Source organism: Salvelinus alpinus, chromosome 3, assembly GCF_045679555.1.
Source record: "Salvelinus alpinus chromosome 3, SLU_Salpinus.1, whole genome shotgun sequence".
Lineage (NCBI taxonomy): Eukaryota > Metazoa > Chordata > Actinopteri > Salmoniformes > Salmonidae > Salvelinus > Salvelinus alpinus.
The window spans coordinates 36,552,181-36,579,575 of NC_092088.1; the positions used below are offsets into that span (position 1 = coordinate 36,552,181).

General features: G+C 42.0%; 1 protein-coding gene across 7 annotated transcripts in view; it reads right to left on the reverse strand.

The window, feature by feature from the left end:
• The window catches only part of LOC139570617 (mitogen-activated protein kinase 8-like), a 34,047-nt gene extending 10,060 nt beyond the window's left edge, over positions 1-23,987 (reverse strand). For 2 of the 7 annotated variants that reach the window (XM_071392628.1, XM_071392634.1), the window contains exons 1-11: positions 23,798-23,986; positions 11,701-11,879; positions 10,078-10,207; positions 9,605-9,663; positions 9,057-9,195; positions 7,933-8,098; positions 7,400-7,471; positions 6,460-6,642; positions 6,233-6,357; positions 5,972-6,035; positions 102-179 (exon numbers count right to left, since the gene is read on the reverse strand). In XM_071392628.1, coding sequence (XP_071248729.1) covers positions 102-179; positions 5,972-6,035; positions 6,233-6,357; positions 6,460-6,642; positions 7,400-7,471; positions 7,933-8,098; positions 9,057-9,195; positions 9,605-9,663; positions 10,078-10,207; positions 11,701-11,828 — 1,144 coding nt within the window. In that variant the 5' untranslated portion in view covers positions 11,829-11,879; positions 23,798-23,986. Of the gene's footprint in view, positions 1-101; positions 180-5,971; positions 6,036-6,232; positions 6,358-6,459; positions 6,643-6,946; positions 7,019-7,399; positions 7,472-7,932; positions 8,099-9,056; positions 9,196-9,604; positions 9,664-10,077; positions 10,208-11,700; positions 11,901-23,797 lie in introns of all 7 variants that reach the window. The other 5 variants (XM_071392633.1, XM_071392632.1, XM_071392631.1 and 2 more) reach the window with 4 other exon arrangements.
• Positions 23,988-27,395: the final 3,408 nt, after the last annotated feature.

The window sequence follows — 27,395 nt, forward strand, 5'->3', positions numbered from 1 at the left end:
CAATGTTTTAATCCATGTTTTTTCAGAGTGAAATATACAGATTTAGTCGACATTAACACAATAACAGCAGACACCAGCTCACATAAGCAAAATAAACTAACCTAAAAGAGGTTGTCCTTTGATCACGCCATTCTGCTTGGTCCACTCGTCCCACTCATACACCTCCTTCCAGATCAGGTCTACAACAGGGTGAATACAGGGAGGGAGGGAGAGAGGGAGAGAGGGAGAGAGGGAGAGAGAGAGAGAGAGAGAGACAGCAAGAGGGAAAGAGGGGGAGATAAAGGGTGAAATGAGAGAAAAGACAAGGACAAGGAGAGAAAAGAAGAAAGGTGGAGAGAGAGACATAAAGGAGGGGAAAGAGACAGTTCAGAGAGGAGGGAAAGAAGGAGAGAGAAAAAATATGACATGTTTTAAGGACATTATCAACATACATATTTAACTTATTAATTGTCGTTTCAACATTATAATGGAATAATATGCATTTTAGCTAAGAAAATGTAGCCTATTTCTGAACCAAGTAGCAATTTTCATTCACTATAGAAATAAAAATGTAAATGCTCAATCCTAAAATGTGCGCATTCATTAACAAACATAATCTGGTAGCAGAGAGAACAGTCTGACTTGGGTGGCTGGAGACTGACAATTTTTAGGGCCTTCCTCTGACACCGCCTGAAACAGAGGTCATGTATGGCAGGGAGCTCGGCCGCAGTGATGTACAGGGCCGTACACACTACCCTCTGTAGAACCTTGTGGTCGGATGCCAAGCAGTTGCCATACCAAGCGGCGATGCAGCCAGTCAACAGGCTCTCAATGGTGCAGCTGTAGAACCTTTTGAGGATCTGAGGGCCCATGCCAAATCTTTTCAGCCTCCTGAGGGGGAAGAGATGTTATCATGCCCTCTTCACGGCTGTGTTGGTGTGTGTGGACCATGATAGATCCTCAGTCTTGATGACGTTGAGGGAGTGGTTGTTGTCCTGGCACCACACTGCCAGGTCTCTGACCTCCTCCCTTTATACTGTCTCATCGTCATCTTTCCTCAGGCCTACCTCCGTCGTGTCGTCAGCAAACCTAATGATGATGTAGGAGTCATGTGCGGCCACGCAGTTATGAGTGAACAGCGAGTGCAGGAGGGAACTAAGCACGCACCCCTGAGGGGCCCCCGTATTGAGGGTATGCGTGGCAGATTGTTGCCTACCTTCACCATCTCGGGGTGGCCCGTCAGGACGTCCAGGATCCAGTTGCAGAGGCAGGTGTTCAGTCCCAGGGTGCTTCGCTTAGTGATGAGCTTGGAGGGCACTATGGTATTGAATGCTGAGCTGTAGTCAATGAACAGCATTCTCACATAGGTGTTCATTTTGTCTAGGTGGGAGAGGGCAGTGTGGAGTGAAATACAGATTGCGTCATCTGTGGATCTGTTGGGGTGGTATGTGAATTGGAGTGGGTCCAGGGTGTCTGGGATGATGGTTGTGATGTGAGCCAGGACCAACCTTTCTAAGAATTTCATGGCTACAGATGTGAGGGCTACAGGGCGATAGTCAATTAGATAGGTTACGTTGGCATTGTTGGGCACAGGGACTATGGTGGTCTGCTTGAAACATGTAGGTATTACAGACATGGTCAGGGAGATTAAAATGCCAGCTGGTCAGCACATGCTCTGTACGCATTCTGGTAATCCGTCTGTGAATGTTAACCTGTTTAAAGGTCTTACTCATATCGGCTATGGAGAGCATGATCACACAGTCATCTGGAACAGCTGGTGCTCTCATGCATGGTTCAGTGTTGCTTGCCTCGAAGCGAGCATATAAGGCATTTAGCTCATCTGGAGGCTTGCGTCACAGTGCAACTCGCGACTGGGTCTCCCTTTGTAATCCGTGATAGTTCGCAAACCACGCCACATCCGACGAGCATCAAAGCCGGCATAGTAGGATTCATCTTAGTCCTGTAATAACGCTTTGCCTGTTTGATGGCTTGTCAGAGGTCGTAGCAGGATTTCTTATAAGCGTCCTGATAAGTGTCCTGCTCCTTGAAAGCGTCAGCTCTAGCCTTTAGCTCAGTGTGGATGTTGCCTGTAAATCATGGCTTCTGGTTGGGATATGTACATGCAATTACTCCTCAATGCCATTGGATAAATTCCGGAACATATTCCAGTCTATGTTAGCGAAACAGTCCTGTAGCTTAGCATCCACTTTGTCAGATCTTCCTGTTTTGAGTTTTTCTTGTTTTGAGTACTTCACTGGTACTTCCTGTTTGAGTTTTTACTTGTAAGCAGGAATCAGGAGGATAGCGTTGTAGTCAGATTTGCCAAATAGAGGGCGAGGGAGAACTTTGTATCCATTTCTGTGTGTGGAATAAAGGTGATCTAGTTTTGTCTCTAGTTGTATAGTTGACATGCTGGTAGAAATTATGTAAAACAGATTTCAGTTTCCTTGCATTAAAATCACCGGCTACTAGGAGCACCACCTCTGGATGCTTTTCTACACATTTTGCCATGAGGCTGAGAGAAAAGTTTGCATTTTTAAAGCTAATTAATGCAAACAACTATAGCTGTGTTGACTGTTATAAAGGCACTGGATTATGAGCTGTTTTGTTTGCTAAATGAACAAATTAAGTATGCAGTGACATGGTGCATACAGCCATAGAAGGACAGGGACATATGCCTCAATGCAGCCATATTTGTGGCTTATTGGCGTTGTGGCTTTTAGTTAGTTATTTTTGGCCAACCATCCCATGAAAGTGAATGTCATTCCAGTTCATCTGAATGTCATTCCAGTGCACTGCTTGCTAAGAATTCTAGCTGATGGTGTTTGGAAGTTTAGGTAAAAATACAAATAATACCCCTTTTGGAACACTGACAAGTAGAGAGCATAATACAGTGCATTCGGAAAGTATTCAGACCCCTTGACTTTTTCCACATTTTGTTACGTTACAGCCTTATTCTAAAATTGATTAAATAAAATCCTCATCAATCTACTCACAATACTCCATAATGACAAAGCGAAAACAGGTTTATATATTTTTTTGCAAATGTATACAAAAACAGAAATGCCTTATTTACATATGCAAATATATATATATATCATATATATATAAATATATATATCATATATATAAATACATATATATCCTCTATAATTGAGAATTTCAATAAGCATTTTTCTACGGCTGGCCATGCTTTCCACCTGGCTACCCCTACCCCGGTCAACAGCACTGCCCTCCCCTCTGCTACTCGCCCAAGCCTTCCCCATTTCTCTTTCTCCCAAATACAGTCAGCTGATGTTCTGAAAGAGCTGCAAAATCTGGACCCTTACAAATCAGCCGGGCTAGATAATCTGGACCCTTTCTTTCTAAAACTATCTGCTGAAATTGTTGCCACCCCTATTACTAGCCTTTTCAACCTCTCTTTCGTGTCGTCTGAGATTCCCAAAGATTGGAAAGCAGCTACGGTTATCCCCCTCTTCAAAGGGGGGGACACTCTTGACCCTAACAGCTACAGACCTATATCTATCCTACCCTGCCTTTCTAAGGTCTTCGAAAGCCAAGTCAACAAACAGATTACCGACCATTTCGAATCCCACCATACCTTCTCCGCTATGCAATCTGGTTTCAGAGCTGGTCATGGGTGCACCTCAGCCACGCTCAAGGTCATAAACGATATCTTAACCGCCATCGATAGGAAACAATACTGTGCAGCCGTATTCATTGACCTGGCCAAGGCTTTTGACTCTGTCAATCACCACATCCTCATCGGCAGACTCGACAGCCTTGGTTTCTCTAATGATTGCCTCGCCTGGTTCACCAACTACTTCTCTGATCGAGTTCAGTGTGTCAAATCGAAGGGTCTGTTGTCCGGGCCTCTGGCAGTCTCTATGGGGGTGCCACAGGGTTCAATTCTTGGACCGACTCTCTTCTCTGTATACATCAATGATGTCGCTCTTGCTGCTGGTGATTCTCTGATCCACCTCTACGCAGACGACACTATTCTGTATACTTTTGGCCCTTCTTTTGACACTGTGTTAACAACCCTCCAGGCGAGCTTCAATGCCATACAACTCTCCTTCCGTGGCCTCCAATTGCTCTTAAATACAAGTAAAACTAAATGCATGCTCTTCAACCGATCGCTGCCTGCACCTGCCCGCCTGTCCAACGTCACTACTCTGGACGGCTCTGACTTAGAATATGTGGACAACTACAAATACCTAGGTGTCTGGTTAGACTGTAAACTCTCCTTCCAGACTCACATCAAACATCTCCAATCCAAAGTTAAATCTAGAATTGGCTTCCTATTCCGCAACAAAGCATCCTTCACTCATGCTGCCAAACATACCCTTGTAAAACTGACCATCCTACCAATCCTCGACTTCGGTGATGTCATTTACAAAATAGCCTCCAAAACCCTACTCAATAAATTGGATGCAGTCTATCACAGTGCCATCCGTTTTGTCACCAAAGCCCCATACACTACCCACCACTGCGACCTGTACACTCTCGTTGGCTGGCCCTCGCTTCATACTCGTCGCCAAACCCACTGGCTCCCCCCTTATCTCAGCTCGCTGGTCACCATAGCAGCACCTACCTGTAGCACGCGCTCCAGCAGGTATATCTCTCTGGTCACCCCCAAAACCAATTCTTCCTTTGGCCGCCTCTCCTTCCAGTTCTCTGCTGCCAATGACTGGAACGAACTACAAAAATCTCTGAAACTGGAAACACTTATCTCCCTCACTAGCTTTAAGCACCAGCTGTCAGAGCAGCTAATAGATTACTGCACCTGTACATAGCCCATCTATAATTTAGCCCAAACAACTACCTCTTTACCTACTGTATTTATTTATTTATTTTGCTCCTTTGCACCCCATAATTTCTATCTCTACTTTACACTTTCTTCCACTGCAAACCAACCATTTCAGTGTTTGTTTTTTTTTACTTGCTATATTGTATTTACTTCGCCACCATGGCCTTTTTATATTTTTATTTATTTATATATATATTTTGTTTGCCTTCACCTCCCTTATCTCACCTCACTTGCTCACATTGTATATAGACTTATTTTTCACTGTATTATTGACTGTATGTTTGTTTTACTCCATGTGTAACTATGTGTTGTTGTATGTGTCGAACTGCTTTGCTTTATCTTGGCCAGGTCGCAATTGTAAATGAGAACGTGTTCTTAATTTGCCTACCTGGTTAAATAAAGGTGAAATAAAAATTAAATAAATAAATATGTATTCAGACCCTTCGCTATGAGACTCGAAATTGAGCACATCTGTATCCTGTTTCAATTGATCAACCTTGAGATGTTTCTACAACTTGATTGGAGTCCACCTGTGGTAAATTCAATTGATTGTACATGATTTGGAAAGGCACACACCTGTCTATATAAGGTCCCACAGTTGACAGTGCATATCAGAGCAAAAACCAAGCCATGAGGTGGAATACACACACACACACACACACACACACACACACACACACACACACACACACACACACACACACACACACACACACACACACACACACACACACACACACACACACACACACACTTATGCTCTCTACTGGTCAGTGTTCCAAACGGGACATTATTTGTATTTTTACCTAAACATGCAAACACCATGAGATATAATTCATAGCAAGCAGTGCACTGGAATGACATTCAGATCAACTGGAATGACATTCACTTTCATGGGATGGTTGTCCAAAAACTAAAAATGTGTATATATACTGTATATATAAAGATTGCACAATTTGATTGGGTGGGCCTGTAGGTGTACAAATAGTGCTGTAATTTCTAAATGGTTCACCCGATATGGACCCTAAAATGAAAGCTGACAGTCTGCACTTCAACCTCATAGTCATTGTATCATTTCAAATCCAAAGTGCAGAGCCAAAACAACAAAACATATGTCACTGTGCCAATACTTTTGGAGCTCACTGCTCACTGAAAAGTGATAGGTGTAGTAACATCTTTAACCTTTCCACTCCTCCACCGTATGCTCTCGCTCATCCAGCTGCTTGTCTGTGATCTTCGGAGGGGGCTGAGACGAGAAAGAAAGCAAAAGAAAGAGAGGAAAAGAGCAGAAGAGAGCACAGGAAAAGGAGGAGAGGGAAGAAAGGTTCATCCCTACATCGAACCATCAACCGTAGTTCACTCTTCTGACTAAAAGTGTCAACCGTGTCGGTCCAATTTACAAGTTCCTCCTCCAATAGATTGTACCATTTGTTAAACACTTACCGCCTCCACTTCGGCTGGGTCGTACCACACGTTGATATAGGGGTGTTTCAGGGCCTCGTCCACAGAGATCCTCTTAGACGAGTCGATCACCAACATCTTAGACAGCAGGTCTCTGGCCTGGCTCGCTGGAAGTGGAAAGTGAATATAATTCATACCAGCATGCACACACACGCACACCACACACTCACCCTACCCACATACAAACACACACACTCCATTTCCAGTACCTTTCAGTTTGTTGTGCTCTGAGTCTGCAGGGAAGAGGACGTCAGGGAAGAGTTTGTCAAAGCTGTATCCTGCGTAACGCGGCCTGTTCTCTACGTACGTCCTCACTGATTGGTTGAGCTTCATCAGGAACTCCTGGGGCGGAGTCCCAAGCTGCTCTATCACCTTGTTCCACTGGTCAATGTCTGAGCAGGGGGAGTTAGGGAAACACTACACACAGACATAGCTTTCTCCACAGACACACATAACTATGCTAGAGAAGTACTGTTCCAGAACTATTCCTGTTTTCTAGAACTATCTCTGTGTATTGGCAGAAGCTTAAGTGGTTATGGGGAGGGAGGATGGGAGTATGGGTGTACTTGGATATGGTGGATATGGTGATGGGAATAGTACAAAAGGGAATGCTCCATGGGGCGGTGGTCGGTGGTAAAAAGAAGGTAAAAACACAGACATGGTGAAATGATAACACAGGAAAATAGGAAAGGATACGGTCAGAGCCTGGGAACAACACACTACCTCTGACCATCTCAGCCACAATACAACCCACTGACCACACGTCCACTGCAGGATGAATGGAGGGATGACATGCAAACACAGAGAGAAAAAATGAAGAAAAGATTAAGGAAATGAGAGAGGAATGTGAATGAATTACAAAAAATGTACAACACAAATAAATCAGACACATGAAACTGAAATTGGAAAGAGGGATAAATCTGGTGAATGAAGGAGAAAAAGGAAAGCATGAACGATTAAATTGGGTGAACAAGAATGAAATTGAATGCAGCATTCAGGGTCTGCCAGTCTCCAGGCACAGGAAGGGAAAGGAAGGAAATCAGGACGTGAAATAAATGGCCATCTCATAAACCGAAAGACTGAAGAGGAAGGATGCAAACTGTTTCATTTCGGCAGGAGACAATTTACATCCAGAAGCACCAAGGATACAGTCCCTTCCTGGGAACAGGATTTTGTGGCGGATCATTTCTGCCAGAATACACCCCACAGACCATATGTCCACTGTTACAACATGGGCAGGAGAGGGGGGGGGGGGTTAGCTTTTAGTAGTTAGTAAAGAGACCATTGTTTCTCATTGTGAACAACTTTCCCAGAGGCTTGAAGAGTAGTGGATGGCTAATGTATAAGCTGGCAAAAAAAAACAGTGTTGTTATTGATTTAATTTCCATGATTTATAAAAACATAAATGTAATGAAAACAGTGCTGTTGGCATTAGGTTGGTTAGAAAATAATCCGCATTAAAACAATATGAGCATTTTCCCACCAGAGATGTGTTTCCATCAAATTGACTTGTTGCGGATAAGAGGCTGTGCGTGATGACGTAGTGTCATTATAAACATAATTAATATTTACAAGAGTAAAACAACATTAAAACAATGTCATGAAAGAATCTGCAGTGGTGGTTAAGGCATAAAATCAGTATTGTGAATGAATATTTGCTTGATTGATAGACAGGTACTGACCGTTGGCCTGGTAGCCCATCCCCAGTATGACCTCTGGTGCTCTGTAGTATCTGGTCACTACGTAGGGTGTCATCAGCAGACCTGTAGCCGCCGTCCGAGCTAAGCCAAAGTCCAAGATCTTCAACGTACAGTCTGACTTCACCACAACGTTACTGGGCTTTAGATCCTAGAGAAGGGACAAGGAGAGAACATCATCATTGTCATGATCTTTGTCGTCGTCATCATCGTCATCATCATCAATAGCAGCAGCATATTTTAAAGCCCAGACACAGCGAAAATTGTCTATACCCTGCGCAATGTGTCCCAGAGCATTTTTTACTAAAAGATTATGGCAGACAATCCCGTCAGAGAGCACTATTTGCCGCCTTGGCAGATTGTTTTAGCTATTATAGTAAGGGAACAACATGCTCCCCAAACAACGAGAGAGGCAGATGGGGAACATCAGTGAAGCTATGTAGGAGTATAGGAATATTGTCATCATAATATTATAAAAACAGGGCAGCATTCATAATCATCACCATCTTAACTACAGTAATGAGTCACTCCATTTTAACTACAGTTACTGAGTAGTGGTAAACAAGGTAAACAGCCTGGTAGTATGACATACAAACCAGTTACATTATTCTAGAATCTAGATTAATCTCAGAATGATCTCGGTAGTTATTTGTTTTTTCCCATCCTTGAATCAACTTTACATGCTCCATTGGGCCAAGCATGTATCCCAAATGGCACTCTATCACTCCCTATACATTGCATTTATTTGACCAGAGCCCAGGAATAGGGTGACATTTCAGACGCAATACTCTGAATGAGTATTTAGATCATTAGCATGTTCCTCCTGCTCTACTGTGGATATAGCCAACATCACAGCTCTGACATAGAGGAGTTACTGTAAATCTGGGCTTTTAGCTTACAGTAAAATCTTTGGAAATACAACAATCCCCCATTATTGGTTTAGTGTAACCCAGTATGAGCCATACCCTGTGTCTACCTGTTAGCTTATTGTTATTGGTGTGAACTATACCCTGTGTCTACCTGTTAGCTTAGAGTTAGCATGCATGAGCCATACCCAGTGTCTACCTGTTAGCTTAGCGTTAGTGTGTATGAGCAAGTATGAGCCGTACCCTGTGTATGATGCCGGCAGCGTGGAGGTGTTTGATGCCACACAGCATCTGGTAGAGCAGGTAGGACAACCTCTCATGATCCAGCTCCATCTGAATCACCTGGCACAAGTTGGCATCCATCAACTCCATCACAATGTATCTACACAGGTAGGAAGAGAGATGAAAATACACACACACACACACACACACACACACACACACACACACACACACACACACACACACACACACACACACCGAGCAGGCGCAGACACCCACATCTGTGGAGCCAGCTGGAAGGCTTAAACAGAGAGGGATACAGTATACAGAGAGATTTCAGACAGTTATTCTGGTAATAGCTGAGTAATTGTTTAATTGATGACAGACAGGCCCTATTAAAATATCATTCTATGATCCTTCTATGTCTTAATTCCTAACAGCATGTAATCATTTTACACTGTCAAAGGTTTATCATGTTATTATACATCAAATTAAGGTGCATTTCGACTGAGGATTTTCCCCCAGTGTTTTACGCAAAAGGCTCAAGACTTTTCTTATAATGTACTTACACATCTGCAAATTCTTCTAATGATTTTTGTGGGCTGAATACGTTTAATAGGCCAATGATCTATAACAACATGAACACACATGAGTCATACACAATGCTTGCTAAATTAGTTTCCTCAATATAAGGTAAACAGTCCTTCATCATAACACGTTTGTAATCAAGTAATTTTCAAATGTATTATGCAATATAACAATAAAAAATATGAAAACGGGTAACTGCAGTTCTGGATGCTGGTTGAATGAATCTGCATTTTAGCTGTGTGTATATTAACTATATGGGCTACCAAAGTAAATGCCTGTTTACTGTTCCTTCTGAAGTACCATTATGCATTCATACAATAATATTCTTAGAGTTTCTCTCTATGTCCAGCCAGGCCATTCATAACCATAATTGAGGATAATTGTCAGAGTCATACCTAGAATATAATAAAACAGCAGGAAGAAGTCATTGACCAGTGTTGGTAGGCAGACTTACATTTTTGTGATTGACACATTTCATTAACACCAGTTCTCTGTACGCTCTCTTGGCATGCGTCTGGTTCTGGAACGGCCGACTTAACTTCTTAATAGCCACATTTCTCTCAAGGTTGTGGTCATACGCTGAACTGAAAAAGCAAAACCAAGAGCATGGCAATACATGAACACATCCCTAACAACAGGGTGATACAGACTGTAGGAAATAGGAATTTAAATGGATATCTAATTTGTGTTTCTTTCCATTGGATGTTTTACAGCATGTGACCTTGAAACATTCCATGGTCCATTGTGCCATTGATGGACCAGCTTTGGCATCAACCTTCCTCCATTGATTAAGCACCACAGTATTTAGACAAATTCAAACTGGGGTACTTTGGTATGTAGCTTTTAATTTAATGTTGCCTTGTAAACTAATTGAATCTGAAAAAAATGTATCTCATGGGGAAAAAAAAAAAAGACGAAAACCTCAAGCAAAAAGGATTTGAAAACAATACATGGTGATACTTTGTTTTGTATCCTGTTGTTTACTGGTAATTACCTAGTACAACCCGCTGTTAAAACAGTAATTAACTAGTATATGACAGGCAGAAAAAACTAAAAGGGTATGAAGGCCACCACTTAGTTAATGAAAAATGTAGAAACATTTATCGTGGGGTTGACTTTTGCCCATAAAGGCAAACGGAGGGATGAACTTATTATCTGGGCATTTATTTTCTGGGGCATTTCGTTAGAAATAGTTAAAAACGGCCTCTTGAGTAGCACTGTGGTCTAAGGCACTGCATCACAGTGCTTTAGGTGTCACTACAGACCCGGGTTCGATCCCGGGCTGTGTCACAACCGGCCGTGACCGGGAGTCCCATAGGGCGGCGCACAATTGGCCCAGCGTCGTCCGGGTTAGGGGAAGGTTTGGCCGGGGGGGCTTTACTTGACTCATTGCGTCTTATTGACTCCTTATGTTGGGCCGGGTGCCTGTTGAACGACTTGGTCGTCAGTTGAACAGTGTTTCCTCTGACACATTGGTGTGGCTGGCTTAAGGAGCGCGGTTTGGCGGGTCATGTTTCAGAGTACGCATGACTTGACCTTTGGCTCTCCCGCAGCAATGAGACAAGATCATAATTGATTCGCAAATGGATATCACGAAATTGGGGTAAAATTCACAACAGAATCAAAAAATAAATAGTTAAAAACATGACAAACAAACTCCAACGCATTTTGGCATTGTGTCAGCCTTCATCAAGGCATAAAGATTTGAGCGTCCACATGGGAGCTCTATAAATCACCTTTGGGTGACACAATAACCAATAAGAAAACATGTCACATAAACAAAATAACAACATATGAAAATGAAACAGGGATGTGAACCTAGAGTAAATTATTTATGAATAATAAAAGTAGCAACATAAATGTAAAAGATAGCATAAACAATACAAAATATATAGACAAAAATGACTATGCCAATCCAACAATTTTCATTTACTAAGAGGTGATCTCTTCTGCCAGTCATAGACTACCCTTTTCAAAAAGTACCTTTTACCAAGTCTCTATGGCCTTATAGTTTTTTTAAACCAGCACATTGTTTTTTCTTCTCAGTAACTAGTAATTGCATAGTGATTACACTTACCAGACGATTCCCTGTGCTCCTGAGCCGATGGGCCTTAGATTCTGGTAGCATTTCAGAACAGTGAAGGTGGAATCTCCGACATCTAAACTGTAGAGCTCCCTCTCTTCTCCTCGCTTGTTTTTATTCATGATGAAACCTTGAGGAGCTGCTTTCTGGGCATCCAAACTATGCTCTCTGTACTATTGACCCACATGCACGCACTCACACACACACACACACACACACACACACGCAAATGCACAAACGCATGCACACACACACACATACACACAGAAAGAGAAAGAGAGAATAACATATTTTTAGGATACAGAACACAGGTAGCTACGGTATGTTCTGAAGTGCATATGTTTTTAGCTTTAAAGATCAAATCTGCATTAGGGGAAACAGAGCCACTGTTCGCCCCAGTGCCTTTGTTATTGTTTTTGTTGTTGTTATGGTAATCACATTGCAGATACTTTTGAGAAAAAAATAGATGATTACTTGTAGGATTACCTTTAAATTCAAAAAAGATGTTTGGTCCTTATCTATATTTTCAAGTCCTATTCTTGAATATCAAGGGGTATTAAATTCATTCGAATGACTGACTGGAAATCTGACAGACTTTGATTTTGTAAAGATATAGCCTAATCATATTATTATCTGTATTAAAGTAGAAAGCAATGGGTTAGAATAAGCCTAGTTAACCAACCCAAGTAAAATGCAACAACCATTTATGGCCAGCTATGTAAAATCTACCATTGATTTATCCTGCAATAGAAGTCGTTCAAATGGTAAAATTAATTTATGTATTCTTCTAATGTGAAAGTAATCTAAAAGTAACTGAGTTTGTGTAATCCAAAAGTTCCGTTAACTAGTAACTGTAATGGATTATATTTCAAATTTAACCTACCCAACCCTGCTGGTGACATCACCAGGCAGTAAATTAGTTAATAGACCAATAAGAGAGTTCCAAACCTCTATGCCAATAACAGATCATTTCCAGTTTTCTCCTCCCCACTCAAACCACTCAGTCCTATCAAAATTACTGCTCAAGGGTCATTACACTCCAAAATCAGATGATATTTTCAAACCTCAAAGCGATCTTCTCTCCAAATAAGTCCACATCCCAGGCATTCTGTTTTGTAGAAGGAGCTACAGTGTAAATGCCACAATCCAAAATTAATAGAGAAGATAAGCATAATGCAATTTACAGATCTGCGGTGCTAATCTTTACCATTCATTTGTTGGGTGATGTCACGCCCTGGCCATAGAGAGGCTTTTATTCTCTATTTTGGTTAGGCCAGGGTGTGACTAGGGTGGGCATTCTAGTTTCTTTATTTCTATGTTTTCTATTTCTTTGTTTTTGGGCGAGTGTGGTTCCCAATCAGAGGCAGCTGTCTATCGTTGTCTCTGATTGGGAATCATACTTAGGCAGCCTTTTTCCCAACCTGTGTTTTGTGGGTAGTTAGTTTCTGTTTAGTGTCTGCACCTGACAGAACTGTTTCGGTTTTTCACTTTGTTATTTTGTTCAAGTGTTTTTGAGAAATAAAATATCATGAACACTTACCACACTGCGCATTGGTCCATGACTTCCGACGAGAGACGTTACAGAACTACCCACCACCAAAGGACCAAGCAGCGTGGTAAAAAGGACGAGTGAACATGGGAGGAGATCCTGGACGGAAAAGGACCCTGGACGCAGGTCGTTGAGTATCGCAATCCAAAGGAGGAGAAAGAAGCAGCAAAAGCTGAACGGCGACGTTACGAGGAGTTGGAGCAACGAGGCAAGAACGAGAGGCAGCCTATTCAGCCTATTGCGGACTGTCTAAGCACTGATGGAAGGATTGTACATTCCTGGTGTAACTTACTCCCGGGTGGCGCAGTGGTCTAGGGCACTGCATCGCAGTGCTAGCTGCGCCACCAGAGTCTCTGGGTTCGCTCCCAGGCTCTGTCGCAGCCGGCCGCAACCGGGAGATCCGTGGGGCGACGCACAATTGGCATAGCGTCGTCCGGGTTAGGGAGGGTTTGGCCGGTAGGGAGGGTTTGGACGGTAGGGATATCCTTGTCTCAGTATGTAAAAAAAAATGTTATAAAATGTATGCACTCTACTGTAAGTCGCTCTGGATAAGAGCGTCTGCTCTTGGCCGGTAGGGATATCCTTGTCTCAGTATGTAAAAAATGTAATAAAATGTATGCACTCTACTGTAAGTCGCTCTGGATAAGAGCGTCTGCTAAATGACTAAAATGTAAATGTAAAATGTAACTTAGGTAGTTGTTGTTGTAAATCTGTACCTGTCCAGCAGGTGGGATGTTCGGATGTACCGATCCTGTGCATCTGTTGTTACACATGGTCTGCCACTGTGAGGACGATCGGCTGTCCGCCCTGTCTCCCTGTAGTGCTGTCTTAGTCATCTCACAGTACGGACATTGCAATTTATTGCCCTGGCCACATCTGCAGTCCTCATGCCTCCTTGCAGCATGCCTAAGCCACATTCACGCAGATGAGCAGGGACCCCGGGTATCTTTCTTTTGGTGTATTTCAGAGTCAGTAGAAAGGCCTCTTTAGTGTCCTAAGTTTTCATAACTGTGACCTTAATTGCCTACCATCTGTAAGCTGTTATTGTCTTAACGACCGTTCCACAGGTGCATGTTCATTAATTGTTTATGGTTCATTGAACAAGCATGGGAAACAGTGTTTAAACCCTTTACAATGAAGATCTGTGAAGTTATTTGGATTTTTACGAATTATCTTTGAACGACAGGGTCCTGAAAAAGGGACATTTCTTTTTTTGCTGAGTTTATTTTCAAGAATTGTGGTGGCAGCATCAAGTTATAGGTATGCTTGTCACAGGCAGGAACTGGGGAGTTTTGTCAGGCCCAAAATAATTATGAAAGGGGCAAAGCTCATGTAAAAACTTTGAGGAAAACCTGCCTCAGTCTTTTGAAGACCCAACATTGTTGTAGTTTTATTTATCAGTGGGACGATTACACACATTTTAACACTTAGGACACATCAGAATGACTTTCTAATAGATGATGAGTGTTCCTGAGCGGTCCAGTCTTAGTCCTGACATAAATCTGTTTGAAAATCTGAGAAAAGACTTGAATATTGCTGTCCATCAATGATCCAAACACAAAGGATATGTATTGCTACAAGATATGTGCAAAGTTAGTGAAATCTTATTCAACATGATTCACAGATTTAATTATTGCTGCCAAAGGTGACTCAAACAAGTAACTCTGGGGTGTGAAGACATACGCAATCAAGACATCTTCATTTTAATATTTTAGAAAATCTCACATTTTTCTTTCACTTTGAAAATGTGGAGTAGGTTGTGTAAATCAGTAGGGGGATAAATCTTATTTCATCCCTTTTAAAATTTACTGTTGAAATCAGAAGTTTACATACACTAAGGTTGGAGTCATTAAAACTCGTTTTTCAACCACTCCACAAATTCCTTGTTAACAAACTGTAGTTTTTGCAAGTTGGACAGGACATCTGCTTTGTGCATGACACAAGTAATTTTTCCAACAATTGTTTACAGAGAGATTATTTCACTTATTATTCACTGTATCAGAATCCCAGTGGGTCAGAAGTTTACATACACTAAGTTGACTGTGCCTTTAAACAGCTTGGAAAAATCCAGAAAATGATGTCATGGCTTTAGAATCTTCTGATAGGCTAATATACACAATTTGAGTCAATTGGAGGTGTACCTGTGGATGTATTGCAAGGTCTACCTTCAAGCTCAGTGCCTCTGCTTGACATCATGGGAAAATCAAAAGAAATCAGCCAAGACCTCAGAAAGAAAATTGTGGACCTCCACAAGTCTGGTTCATCCTTGGGAGCAATTTAAAAACGTCTGAAGGTACCACGTTCATCTGTACAAACAATAGTACGCAAGTATAAACACCATGGGACCACGCAGCTGTCATACCGCTCAGGAAGGACACACGTTCTGTCTCCTAGAGATTAACGTACTTTGGTGCGAAAAGTGCAAATCAATCCCTGAACAACAGCAAAGGAATTTGTGAAGATACTGGAAGAAACAGGTACAACAGTATCTATATCCACAGTAAAACGAGTCCTATATCGACATAACCCGAAAGGCAGCAAGGAAGAAGCCACTGCTCCAAACCCGCCATAAAAAAAGCCAGACTACGGTTTGCAACTGTATATGGGGACAAAGATCGTACTTTGTGGAGAAATGTCCTCTGGTCTGATGAAACAAAAATAGAACTGTTGGCCATAATGACCATCGTTATGTTTGGAGGAAAAAGTGGGATGCTTGCAAGCCGAAGAACACCATCCCATCCGTGAAGCACGGGGGTGGCAGCATCATGTTGTGGGGGTGCTTTGCTACAGGAGGGACTGGTGCACTTCACAAAATACATGGCATCATGAGGGAAGAAAAGTATGTGGATATATTGAAGCAACGTCTCAAGACATCAGTCAGGAAGTTAAAGCTTGGTCGCAAACGGGTCTTCCAAATGAACAATGACCCCAAGCATACTTCCAAAGTTGTGGCAAAATGGCTTAAGGACAACAAAGTCAAGGTATTGGAGTGGCCATCACAAAGCCCTGACCTAAATCCCATAGAACACTTGTGGGCAGAAATGAAAAAGCATGTGCGAGCAAGGAGGCCTACAAACCTGACTCAGTTACACCAGCTCTGTCAGGAGGAATGGGCCAAAATTCACCCAACTTATTGTGAGAAGCTTGTGGAAGGCTTCCAAAAACGTTTGACCCAAGTTAAACAATTTAAAGGCAAAAGCTGAAAAAAATTATTCTCTCTAATATTATTCTGACATTTCACATTCTTAAAACAACGTGGTGATCGTAACTGACCTAAGACAGGGAATTTTTACTTGGATTAAATGTCAGGAATTGTGAAAAACTGAGTTTAAATGTATTTGGCTAAGGTGTATGTAAACTTCCGACTTCAACTGTAAGTATAATGAGGCAGCAAAATGTGACACCTATGCAAGGGGTGTGAAAACTTACTAGGCACTGTAGCTGGATCTAAACGGATGGCATGGGATGTAGATTCGTCTTGACATAAGAGTACTTTTGTGGTCTGAAACGCCTGACAAAATGTGAATTTTGAGTGTAATGTCCCCTTAACTATACAAACATGAGGTGGGAGAATATAATATAATCAGAAGCTACTGGACTGAGTGTGAACCATACACTCAGAAAAAAAAGTGCTATCTAAAATGTAAAAGGGTTCTTTGGCTGTCCTATAGGAGAACCCTTTGAATAACCTTTTTTGGTTCCAGGTACAACCCTTTTGGTTGTAGGTAGAACCATTTTGGGTTCCATGTAAAACCATTTCCACAGAGGGTTGTACATGGAACCCAAAAGGGTTCATTCTACCTGAACACAAAAGGGTTATCCTATAGGGACAGCCAAATAACCCGTTTGACACCCTTTTTTCTAAGAGTGTAGGTGGTTTACATCTCTCACCACATTAGTATATGAACCATCAGCCTAGGAATATATTTTTCAGGGCTCAGGGTCCAATCGGATGAGGTCACACTGATACTGACCTCCCAATGGGTGTTTATGATCTTCACCCTGTGGTGATTTCTGCATTTTGTTACTTCTCATGGGGGAATGTCAGACGTGTGACATGCAATCTTCTCTTCTTTCCATCTCCTTGAGTAATTAGAGAGAGATATGCTGTATATTTTCCCTCCTTTGCAGTCTCTTTCTCCTTCTCGCTTATTGTCTTTCTTTCTCTCATTTCCCCCTCTCCCATCCTGTCTCTGATCTAAGTATTCATTCCTGTCTTTTAAGCCCAGTCTGGAGTGGACTAAATCCCAGAAACATTGGCCCGATTTGACTACATTGAAAATACGTATTTCAATGGATAGTTAACAGCAGGGGTCCACTATATATCTTTCACCTATTGTATCATGTCAAATCAGCGATTTCCATCCATTTTGAAATACATCCTCCCTTACCATTGAAGGTAACAGCCATTAAGGGTTCCACTAGCTTTCACCTATCTTGTCAAAACTGTGAATTCCCCAAGGAAGGTAAGACGGAAACATGCATTGTGATTAGTCCATCATTAAAAGGGCTAAATATGATTCAGCCCATTAGGTTTCCTCTGACATCCCGTCTGTCTCGCTAAAGTCTCATTTGTGCAAAGTAAACACACTCAAAATGCACACCCACTCACCCATTGGTCTTAAATACATCTAAAACTAAAAGCATTGTATTTGGTTCAAAACATTCTCTAAGACCTAAACCTCAGCTGGAGGATTGTATAAAGGGGGTGACCCTTGAGCAAGTTGAGAAAGCTAAACGCCTAGGTATAACATTGGATGACGAAGTTGTTGTGAAGATGGGAAGGGGTATGTCTGTTATAAAAACAAAAATCAACTGTACCAGTTGCTCAGGCTCTGGTCTTGTCCCATATTGATTACTGTGTGGTCATATGGTCAAGTGCAGCAAAGGAAGACTTAGAAAAGCTGCAGCTGGCTCAAAACGGAGCAGCAGGCCCTTAACTGCACATACAGAACTAACATCAACAACATGCATGCCAGTCTTTCCTAGTTGAGGGTTGACGAGAGACTAGCTGTGTGCTTCTCTTCTTGTTTTAATGAGAAGTATTACTGTCATGAAAATGTCCGATTTTCTACGTAATCAAATAACATTAATCTCGGACACCCATACATACCCCACAAGACATACGCATACATACCCCACAAGATATACCACAAGGAGTCTCTTCACAGTCCCCAAGTCCAAAATGAATTCACGGCAACGCACAGTATTATACAGAGCCATAATCGCATGGAACTCCCTTCCATCTCCAATTACTCAAGCAAACAGCAAAATGACCTTCAAAATGATTAAACAACATTTCATAGAACGGCAGGGACTGTAAGGGGGACACACACAAACACATGCACACAGACACGATAACACACACATTATTTTTGTTGTTGTATTGTATTATTATTATTTAATTTTTTTATTGTCTGTATATTGCGGTATTTTACATGTGTGTGATTGTCCTTGTCTATCAGTGTTTTTTTATTTGTCATGTTTTGTGTTTTTTGTGGACCCCAGGAAGAATAGCTGCTGCTTTGGCAAAAGCTAACGGGGATCCGAAAAAAACAATGAACCACACACACACACACACACACACACACACACACACACACACACACACACACACACACACACTGTGTCACAGTATAATCACACCATTCCTCATATCAATCATCAGACAGAAGCCAGGCAGTCATAAGATCATTGTTCAGATGGATTAGCTGGGTGGATGGAGTGTGGTGCTTAGCTTTACTGCTTTTAGTTGTAGGTTATATGCCTGCATGGGTCAAATACAGTTACTAACATGCATGTATAGTGTAAGTCTGAATGAATAAATGAACAATTGCTGTATAATGATTTACAAACACACAATGGTTAATGAATGAAGCATAACCTTGTGTAGCCAACATTATGCTATAACAATGGAGCTAAAGTGCTTAGTTCTTGGGTGTTGTCAGTTACTGTGAGTTGCAGTCACCAGTAAACAGTGACCCCTGCTAATGTTTTACAGTGACTGTTTATTGTGAGTAATCAGTATGAGACAAAAGGATGAATACTGGCTATAACTGCAGTATCTTAGCTTTCCATTTCAGTCAGTGACTGGCTGCACCAAGAACAGCTCTCTTGCGCTCTCCCTCTCTCTCCATCTCCACTCTGCAGTCAGAAGGCTTGGGTAGTCTATCAAGGGGCCTGTGAGTTAGGACAGCTGAATCACTTCTACAGCCCTGCAATTACAGTAAGCGACCCTCCATTTCAGCCTCCACTCCATTGTAATGACTGATGAACTGTGTTCATAATGAACATGACAAACAGCTCCGCAACACTGGCAGTCAATCCTGAGCCCCACCCATAGGAACTGACTATAGCTTACATCTGGCAAAACATCCACAATCATTCATCTCATCTGAAACAATTAATAGTATAATTGAGCATTGAATAACAATGGAACTTACACAGTAAGCATCTGATTTAATTCCTAAATAGAAAATTCCTTCTGCATTTAATATAGAATAATACATTGCTTACAAGTGGCATGACCTACAGTTGAAGTCGGAAGTTTACATACAGCTTAGCCAAATATATTTAAACTCAGTTTTTCACAATTCCTGACATTTAATCCAAGTAAAAATTCCCTGTTTTAGTTCAGTAAGGATCACCACTTTATTTTAAGAATGTGAAATGTCAGAATAATAGTACAGAGAATGAAATATTTCAGCTTTTATTTCTTTCATCACATTCCCAGTGGGTCAGAAGTTTACATACACTCAATTAATATTTGGTAGCATTGCCTTTAAATTGTTTAACTTGGGTCAAACGTTTCAGGTAGCCTTCCAAAAGCTTCCCACAATAAATTGGGTGAATTTTGGCCCATTCCTCCTGACAGAGCTGGTGTAACTGAGTCAGGTTTGTAGGCCTCTTGCTCGCACACGATTTTTCATTTCTATCCACAAATGTTCTATGGGATTGAGGTCAGGGCTTTGTGATGGCCACTCCAATACTTGACTTTGTTGTCCTTAAGCCATTTTGCCACAACTTTGGAAGTATGCTTGGGGTCATTGACCATTTGGAAGACCCATTTGCAACCAAGCTTTAACTTCCTGACTGATGTCTTGAGATGTTGCTTCAATATATCAACATAATTTTCCCTCATCATGATGCCATGTATTTTGTGAAGTGCACCAGTCCCTCCTGTAGCAAAGCACCCCCACAACATGATGCTGCCACCCCCGTGCTTCACGGTTGGGATGGTGTTCTTCGGCTTGCAAGCCTCCCCCTTTTTCCTCCTAACATAATGATGGTCATTATGGCCAAACAGTTCTGTTTTTGTTTCATCAGACCAGAGGACATTTCTCCACAAAGTACGATCTTCGTCCCCATGTGCAATTGCAAACAGTAGTCTGGCTTTTTTATGGCGGTTTTGGAGCAGTGGCTTCTTCCTTGCTGAGCGGCCTTTCAGGTTATGTCGATATAGGACTCGTTTTACTGTGGATATAGATGCTTTTGTACCTGTTTCCTCTAGCATCTTCACAAGGTCCTTTGCTGTTGTTCTGGGATTGTTTTGCATTTTTCACACCTAAGTACGTTCATCTCTAGGAGACAGAACGCGTCTCCTTCCTGAGCGGTATGACAGCTGCGTGGTCCCATGGTGTTTATACTTGCGTACTATTGTTTGTACAGATGAACGTGGTACCTTCAGGCGTTTGGAAATTTCTCCCAAGGATGAACCAGACTCGTGGAGGTCTAGAAATTTTGTTCTGAGGTCTTGGCTGATTTCTTTAGATTTTCCCATGATGTCAAGCAAAGAGGCACTGCGTTTGAAGGTAGGCCTTGAAATACATCACAGGTACACCTCCAATTGACTAGAATGACTGTCAATTAGCCTATCAGAAGATTCTAAAGCCATTACATAATTTTCTGAAATTTTCAAGCTGTTTAAAGGCACAGTAAACTTAGTGTATGTAAACTTCTGACCCACTGGAATTGTGATACAGTGAATTATAAGTGAAATAATCTGTCTGTAAACAATTGTTGGAAAAATTACTTGTGTCATGCACAAAGTAGATGTCCTAACCGACTTGCAAAATCTATAGTTTGTTCACAAGAGATTTGTGGAGTGGTTGAAAAACGAGTTTTAATGCCTCCAACCTATGTATATGTAAAATTCTGACTTTAACTGTATATAGGGCTAAGTATTAAAAATGTTCTTGAAATGTTAATATTATACATGGAATAGATCATAAAATGCTATCTGCCTATTTTGGCTATATTTTGGCTTCAGTTAGTGCTAAACATGGCTGCTAGAATCTTGACTAGAACCAAAACATTTGATCATATTACTCCAGTGCTAGCCTCTCTACACTGGCTTCCTGTTAAGGCAAGGGCTGATTTCAAGGTTTTACTCTTAACCTACAAAACATTACATGGGCTTGCTCCTACCTATCTTTCCGATTTGGTCCTGCCGTACATACCTACACGTACGCTACGGTCACAAGACGCAGGCCTCCTAACAGTCCCTAGAATTTCTAAGCAAACAGCTGGAGGCAGAGCTTTCTCCTATAGAGCTCAATTTTTATGGAAAGGTCTGCCTATCCATGTGAGAGACGCAGACTCGGTCTCAACCTTTAAGTCTTTATTGAAGACTCATCTGTTCAGTAGATCCTATGATTGTGTGTAGTCTAGCCCAGGAGTGTGAAGGTGAACGGAAAGGCACTGGAGCAACGAACCGCCCTTGCTGTCTCTGCCTGGACGGTTCCCCTCTCTCCACTGGGATTCTCTGCCTCTAACCCTATTACAGGGGCTGAGTCACTGGCTTACTGGTGCTCTTCCATGCCGTCCCTAGGAGGGGTGCGTCACTTGAGTGGGTTGAGTCACTGACGTGATCTTCCTGTCTGGGTTGGCGCCCCCCCTTGGGTTGTGCCGTGGCGGAGATCTTTGTGGGCTATACTCGGCCTTGTCTCAGGATGGTAAGTTGGTGGTTGAAGATATCCCTCTAGTGGTGTGGGGCTGTGCTTTGGCAAAGTGGGTGGGGTTATATCCTGCCTGTTTGGCCCTGTCCGTGGGTATCGTCGGATGGGGCCACAGTGTCTCCTGACCCCTCCTGTCTCAGCCTCCAGTATTTATGCTGCAGTACTTTATGTGTCGGGGGGCTAGGGTTAGTATATCTGGAGTATTTCTCCTGTGTCTTGTGTGAATTTCAGTATGCTCTCTCTAATTCGCTCTCTCTTTCTCTCTCTCGGAGGACCTGAGCCCTAGCACCATGCCTCAGGACTACCTGGCCTGATGACTCCTTGCTGTCCCCAGTCCACCTGGCCATGCTGCTACTCCAGTTTCAACTGTTCTGCCTGCGGCTATGGAACCCTGACCTGTTTACCGGACATGCTCCCTGTCCCAGACCTGCTGTTTTCAACTCTCTAGAGACAGCAGGAGTGGTAGAGATGCTCTGAATGATCGGCTATGAAAAGCCAACTGACATTTACTTCTGAGGTGCTGACCTGTTGCACCCTTGACAACCAATGTGATTATTATTTTTATTTTTTTACCCTGCTGGTCATCTATGAACATTTGAACATCTTGGCCATGTTCTGTTATAATCTCCACCCGGCACAGCCAGAAGAGGACTGGCCACACCTCATAGCCTGGTTCCTCTCTAGGTTTCTTCCTAGGTTCTGGCCTTTCTAGGGAGTTTTTCCTAGCCACCGTGCTTCTACCCCTGCATTGCTTGCTGTTTGGGGTTTTAGGCTGGGTTTCTGTACAGCACTTTGAGATATCAGCTGATGTAAGAAGGGCTTTATAAATAAATTTGATTTGATATGTAAATACTAGTCCTACACTATGCAACGGTTATTGTACCCTAAATATATCCCAGGCATAGCTGTCTTTGTCACCTAATTGACTGTACACTGAATGAACAATGTTGTAGTCATGGTGTTGTCAAGACTTCCAGAGTGGCAGAGGGAAGATTCTAAGGCTTAGGCTATACATTGACCATTCAGATGTTGACCATTCAGATTGTTTAAAACCAATAGTGATCAATTGCTATAAATGGCCCTGACAAGCCACAGTGTTTTAATACCGTCATAATAACCTTGGCCAGCCGACCTTTCACCGTTATACGCCCCTTACGGTGGCTGTGGCTGCCAGGTAAAACAAAACACCGGCGCCTTGACAATATGATGATGATATGACGATAACCAACCTCGCTAAAAATGTAGCAAGTATGTCTATAATTCCCAAGCAGGCATGTTGGTAATAGCCTGCTTTTTACAGCCTGTATGTAGTCTATGCGATACGTTATTAACCTACACATAGCGGGATAGCCTATTTTGAGCACTATCCTATGCCAATCCAACAATCGAATATATTGTGGTAGCCTTCCCTGTTACATTGAATCATGGACAAGTAGGCTATTAGGTGAATATGATAGAATACATTGACCCATTATAATATATTGACAACAAACCGCATCTGTAGTTGCGTGCAATTCGCCGCAAACGACCCTCCCCCACAGCTAAACAATACCATGGACAGCGGCGCAAAAACGTAAGCGCTTACCTCAGTCAACAATGTACAGAATGATCACTCCTCGATTCTCCACAATAGTCCGCGTTCTTGACGATGAATTCAGTTTATTTATAAGGATAATACAAATTTCGCTATTATGTTGTCCAGCTACAAACATGACCTCACCGAATGCACTACGCTCTCTGCATTGCCAGGCTGTGCGCGCACTGCAGAAGACATGCGTACAACGTCACTCAAGCCCTACGCGGCCGTGAAAGCAGAGCTACCAAGAGGAAGAGGTGAAGCGAGAAGTTTCACTCTGACCAAAATCGGTCCACGAAAGAGAAAGTGTCGAATTTGGTCAGCAAAAAATGTAATTGATCATTTGCACATTAGGCTTATTTGATATCATTTAAATTTTGTAATGGTTAGATTGTTAGTTCTGAATGCACTGATATAAGTGGACGTACTGGCATTTCGGCAACTTACCGAAAAACGACTTTATATCGGAGTGCCTGTTGTCATAAAAATAGATAGAGGACTTTTCATGGATATAACGCATTTTAGTATCGACATTGCCATTGAGGGCTTCCACCATTTGAAATTAGTTAATTGGGTGGTGAGTCCTATGAGTTGGAAGCAATCAGCCAATGAAGAAGAAAATTGACTAATTTACATATAAGATAGCATGGGCAGCACCACTGAGGCTGTCACATACGCTATAAAGGCAAAGATACAAAAATGAGTCCTCTATTTATCTCTATGGCCGGTTGTTCGCACATGTATCTGCCCTTTAATTGATCAGAATGGTTACACTTGATCTCGCCTCCTCCCGCCTGCCTTCCATCTTTGAGGACGTGCATTTCCATTGTTAGAATGGCCAGTCGAATATCTTATCAATATAATAGACAACATTTGGAGGTTCTTCTTCTTCTACGTTATAATGGTGGTCCACCAACAAACGTTTAAGGTGCATGCAGCCACCTACTGTGCTGGAGTTTGTGATCAATCATGATTTGCCTAATTCTGTACTGTAAAGAAAACGTTTAATAATAATAAACATATAAATCCCTACTAACGTCTAACAATCTGTCCCTTATCCCCAAAACCATTCCAACCCCCCCCCCCCCCCAACCTCTTCAAACGTTCCCTCTTTCATGCTGAAACAATCCATCTTTAGGATTATGTTGAGAATAACATCTGTTACCCCTAATAACTCTGTAGCTGTATCCACAAGAATCTTCAACCTGGCATTTCTGCTTTCCATAATCGGAGTTGTGTTGATGACCTTTCCAATGGAAGCTATAAAAAGTACATTCCGGTTTTGGTGGCATGCATTGCGTGGCCTTTTCGTTGCTTTCTTTTGCAAATTACTATGAATTAACAGATGTATTTCCTAAAACTTGTCAAGGCTAAACATCAGATTGCCTAAGGCAGGTTAATAACGTATCGCATAGACTACATACAGGCTGTATGTAGAAATCGAAATCGAATAAGCATAATACAAAAATACCAATAAAAATGTGTCAGTTTGAGCTAGAGAAATGTTTTTTTGCATTGGATGAGTCTCAATCCGCTGCATCCGCCTATGTTGCACTTCCACATTCCACATTCAGCCCTTTCTGAATCCCTTAACTCAATGCTCTCGGAGTTTGTGCTATTAGTACAAATAAACATACAGTGGGGAGAACAAGTATTTGATACACTGCCGATTTTGCAGGTTTTCCTACTTACAAAGCATGTAGAGGTCTGTAATATTTATCATAGGTACACTTCAACTGTGAGAGACGGAATCTAAAACAAAAATCCAGAAAATCACATTGTATAATTTTTAAGTATTTAATTTGCATTTTATTGCATGACATAAGTATTTGATACATCAGAAAAGCAGAACTTAATATTTGGTACAGAAACCTTTGTTTGCAATTACAGAGATCATACGTTTCCTGGAGTTCTTGACCAGGTTTGCACACACTGCAGCAGGGATTTTGTCCCACTCCTCCATACAGACCTTCTCCAGATCCTTCAGGTTTCGGGGCTGTCGCTGGGCAATACGGACTTTCAGCGCCCTCCAAAGACTTTCTATTGGGTTCAGGTCTGGAGACTGGCTAGGCCACTCCAGGACCTTGAGATGCTTCTTACGGAGCCACTCCTTAGTTTCCCTGGCTGTGTGTTTCGGGTCGTTGTCATGCTGGAAGACCCAGCCACGACCCATCTTCAATGCTCTTACTGAGGGAAGGAGGTTGTTGGCCAAGATCTCGCGATACATGGCCCCATCCATCCTCCCCTCAATACGGTGCAGTCGTCCTGTCCCCTTTGCAGAAAAGCATCCCCAAAGAATGATGTTTCCACCTCCATGCTTCACGGTTGGGATGGTGTTCTTGGGGTTGTACTCATCCTTCTTCTTCCTCCAAACACGTTGAGTGGAGTTTAGACCAAAAAGCTCAATTTTTGTCTTATCAGACCACATGACCTTCTCCCATTCTTCCTCTGGATCATCCAGATGGTCATTGGCAAACTTCAGACGGGCCTGGACATGCCCTGGCTTGAGCAGGGGGACCTTGCGTGCGCTGCAGTATTTTAATCCATGACGGCGTAGTGTGTTACTAATGGTTTTCTTTGAGACTGTGGTCCCAGCTCTCTTCAGGTCATTGACCAGGTCCTGCCGTGTAGTTCTGGGCTGATCCCTCACCTTCCTCATGATCATTGATGCCCCACGAAGTGAGATCTTGCATGGAGCCCCAGACCGAGGATGATTGACCGTCATCTTGAACTTCTTCCATTTTCTAATAATTGCGCCAACAGTTGTTGCCTTCTCACCAAGCTGCTTGCTTATTGTCCTGTAGCCCATCCCAGCCTTGTGCAGGTCTACAATTTTATCCCTGATGTCCTTACACAGCTCTCTGGTCTTGGCCATTGTGGAGAGGTTGGAGTCTGTTTGATTGAGTGTGTGGACAGGTGTCTTTTATACAGGTAACGAGTTCAAACAGGTGCAGTTAATACAGGTAATGAGTGGAGAACAGGAGGGCTTCTTAAAGAAAAACTAACAGGTCTGTGAGAGCCGGAATTCTTACTGGTTGGAAGGTGATCAAATACTTATGTCTTGCAATAAAATGCAAATTAATTACTTAAAAATCATACAATGTGATTTTCTAGATTTTTGTTTTAGATTCCGTCTCTCACAGTTGAAGTGTACCTATGATAAAAATTACAGACCTCTACATGCTTTGTAATTAGGAAAACCTGCAAAATCGGCAGTGTATCAAATACTTGTTCTCCCCACTGTAACTGCTTATTTGGACATAGCTAGCTATTTTACTGTAAAAGTGAGGTAAATTATTGGAAAAGAAATTAACAATAATCTAGTATTTGATGTATTTCGACCCGCATAATTCTAGACTATTATTTTATCTTAATCAGTTTTGTGTATTGCTTTATCATATTGTATGCTGGAAGTGATTTCTATTCGCTCTGGCCAACATTGTTGTTGTATACTAACATTAACCTTAGCTTGTTGGTTCCTGTGAGAGTGTAGGCCTTTTAGCTAGCTGTTTAAAAATCTACTCGCTGTTGTTATCATTTATGTAAAAAGACAATCAATAATATCAATCGTGTAAGCACATGGAAATACTTTTTAGCAAATTATGTA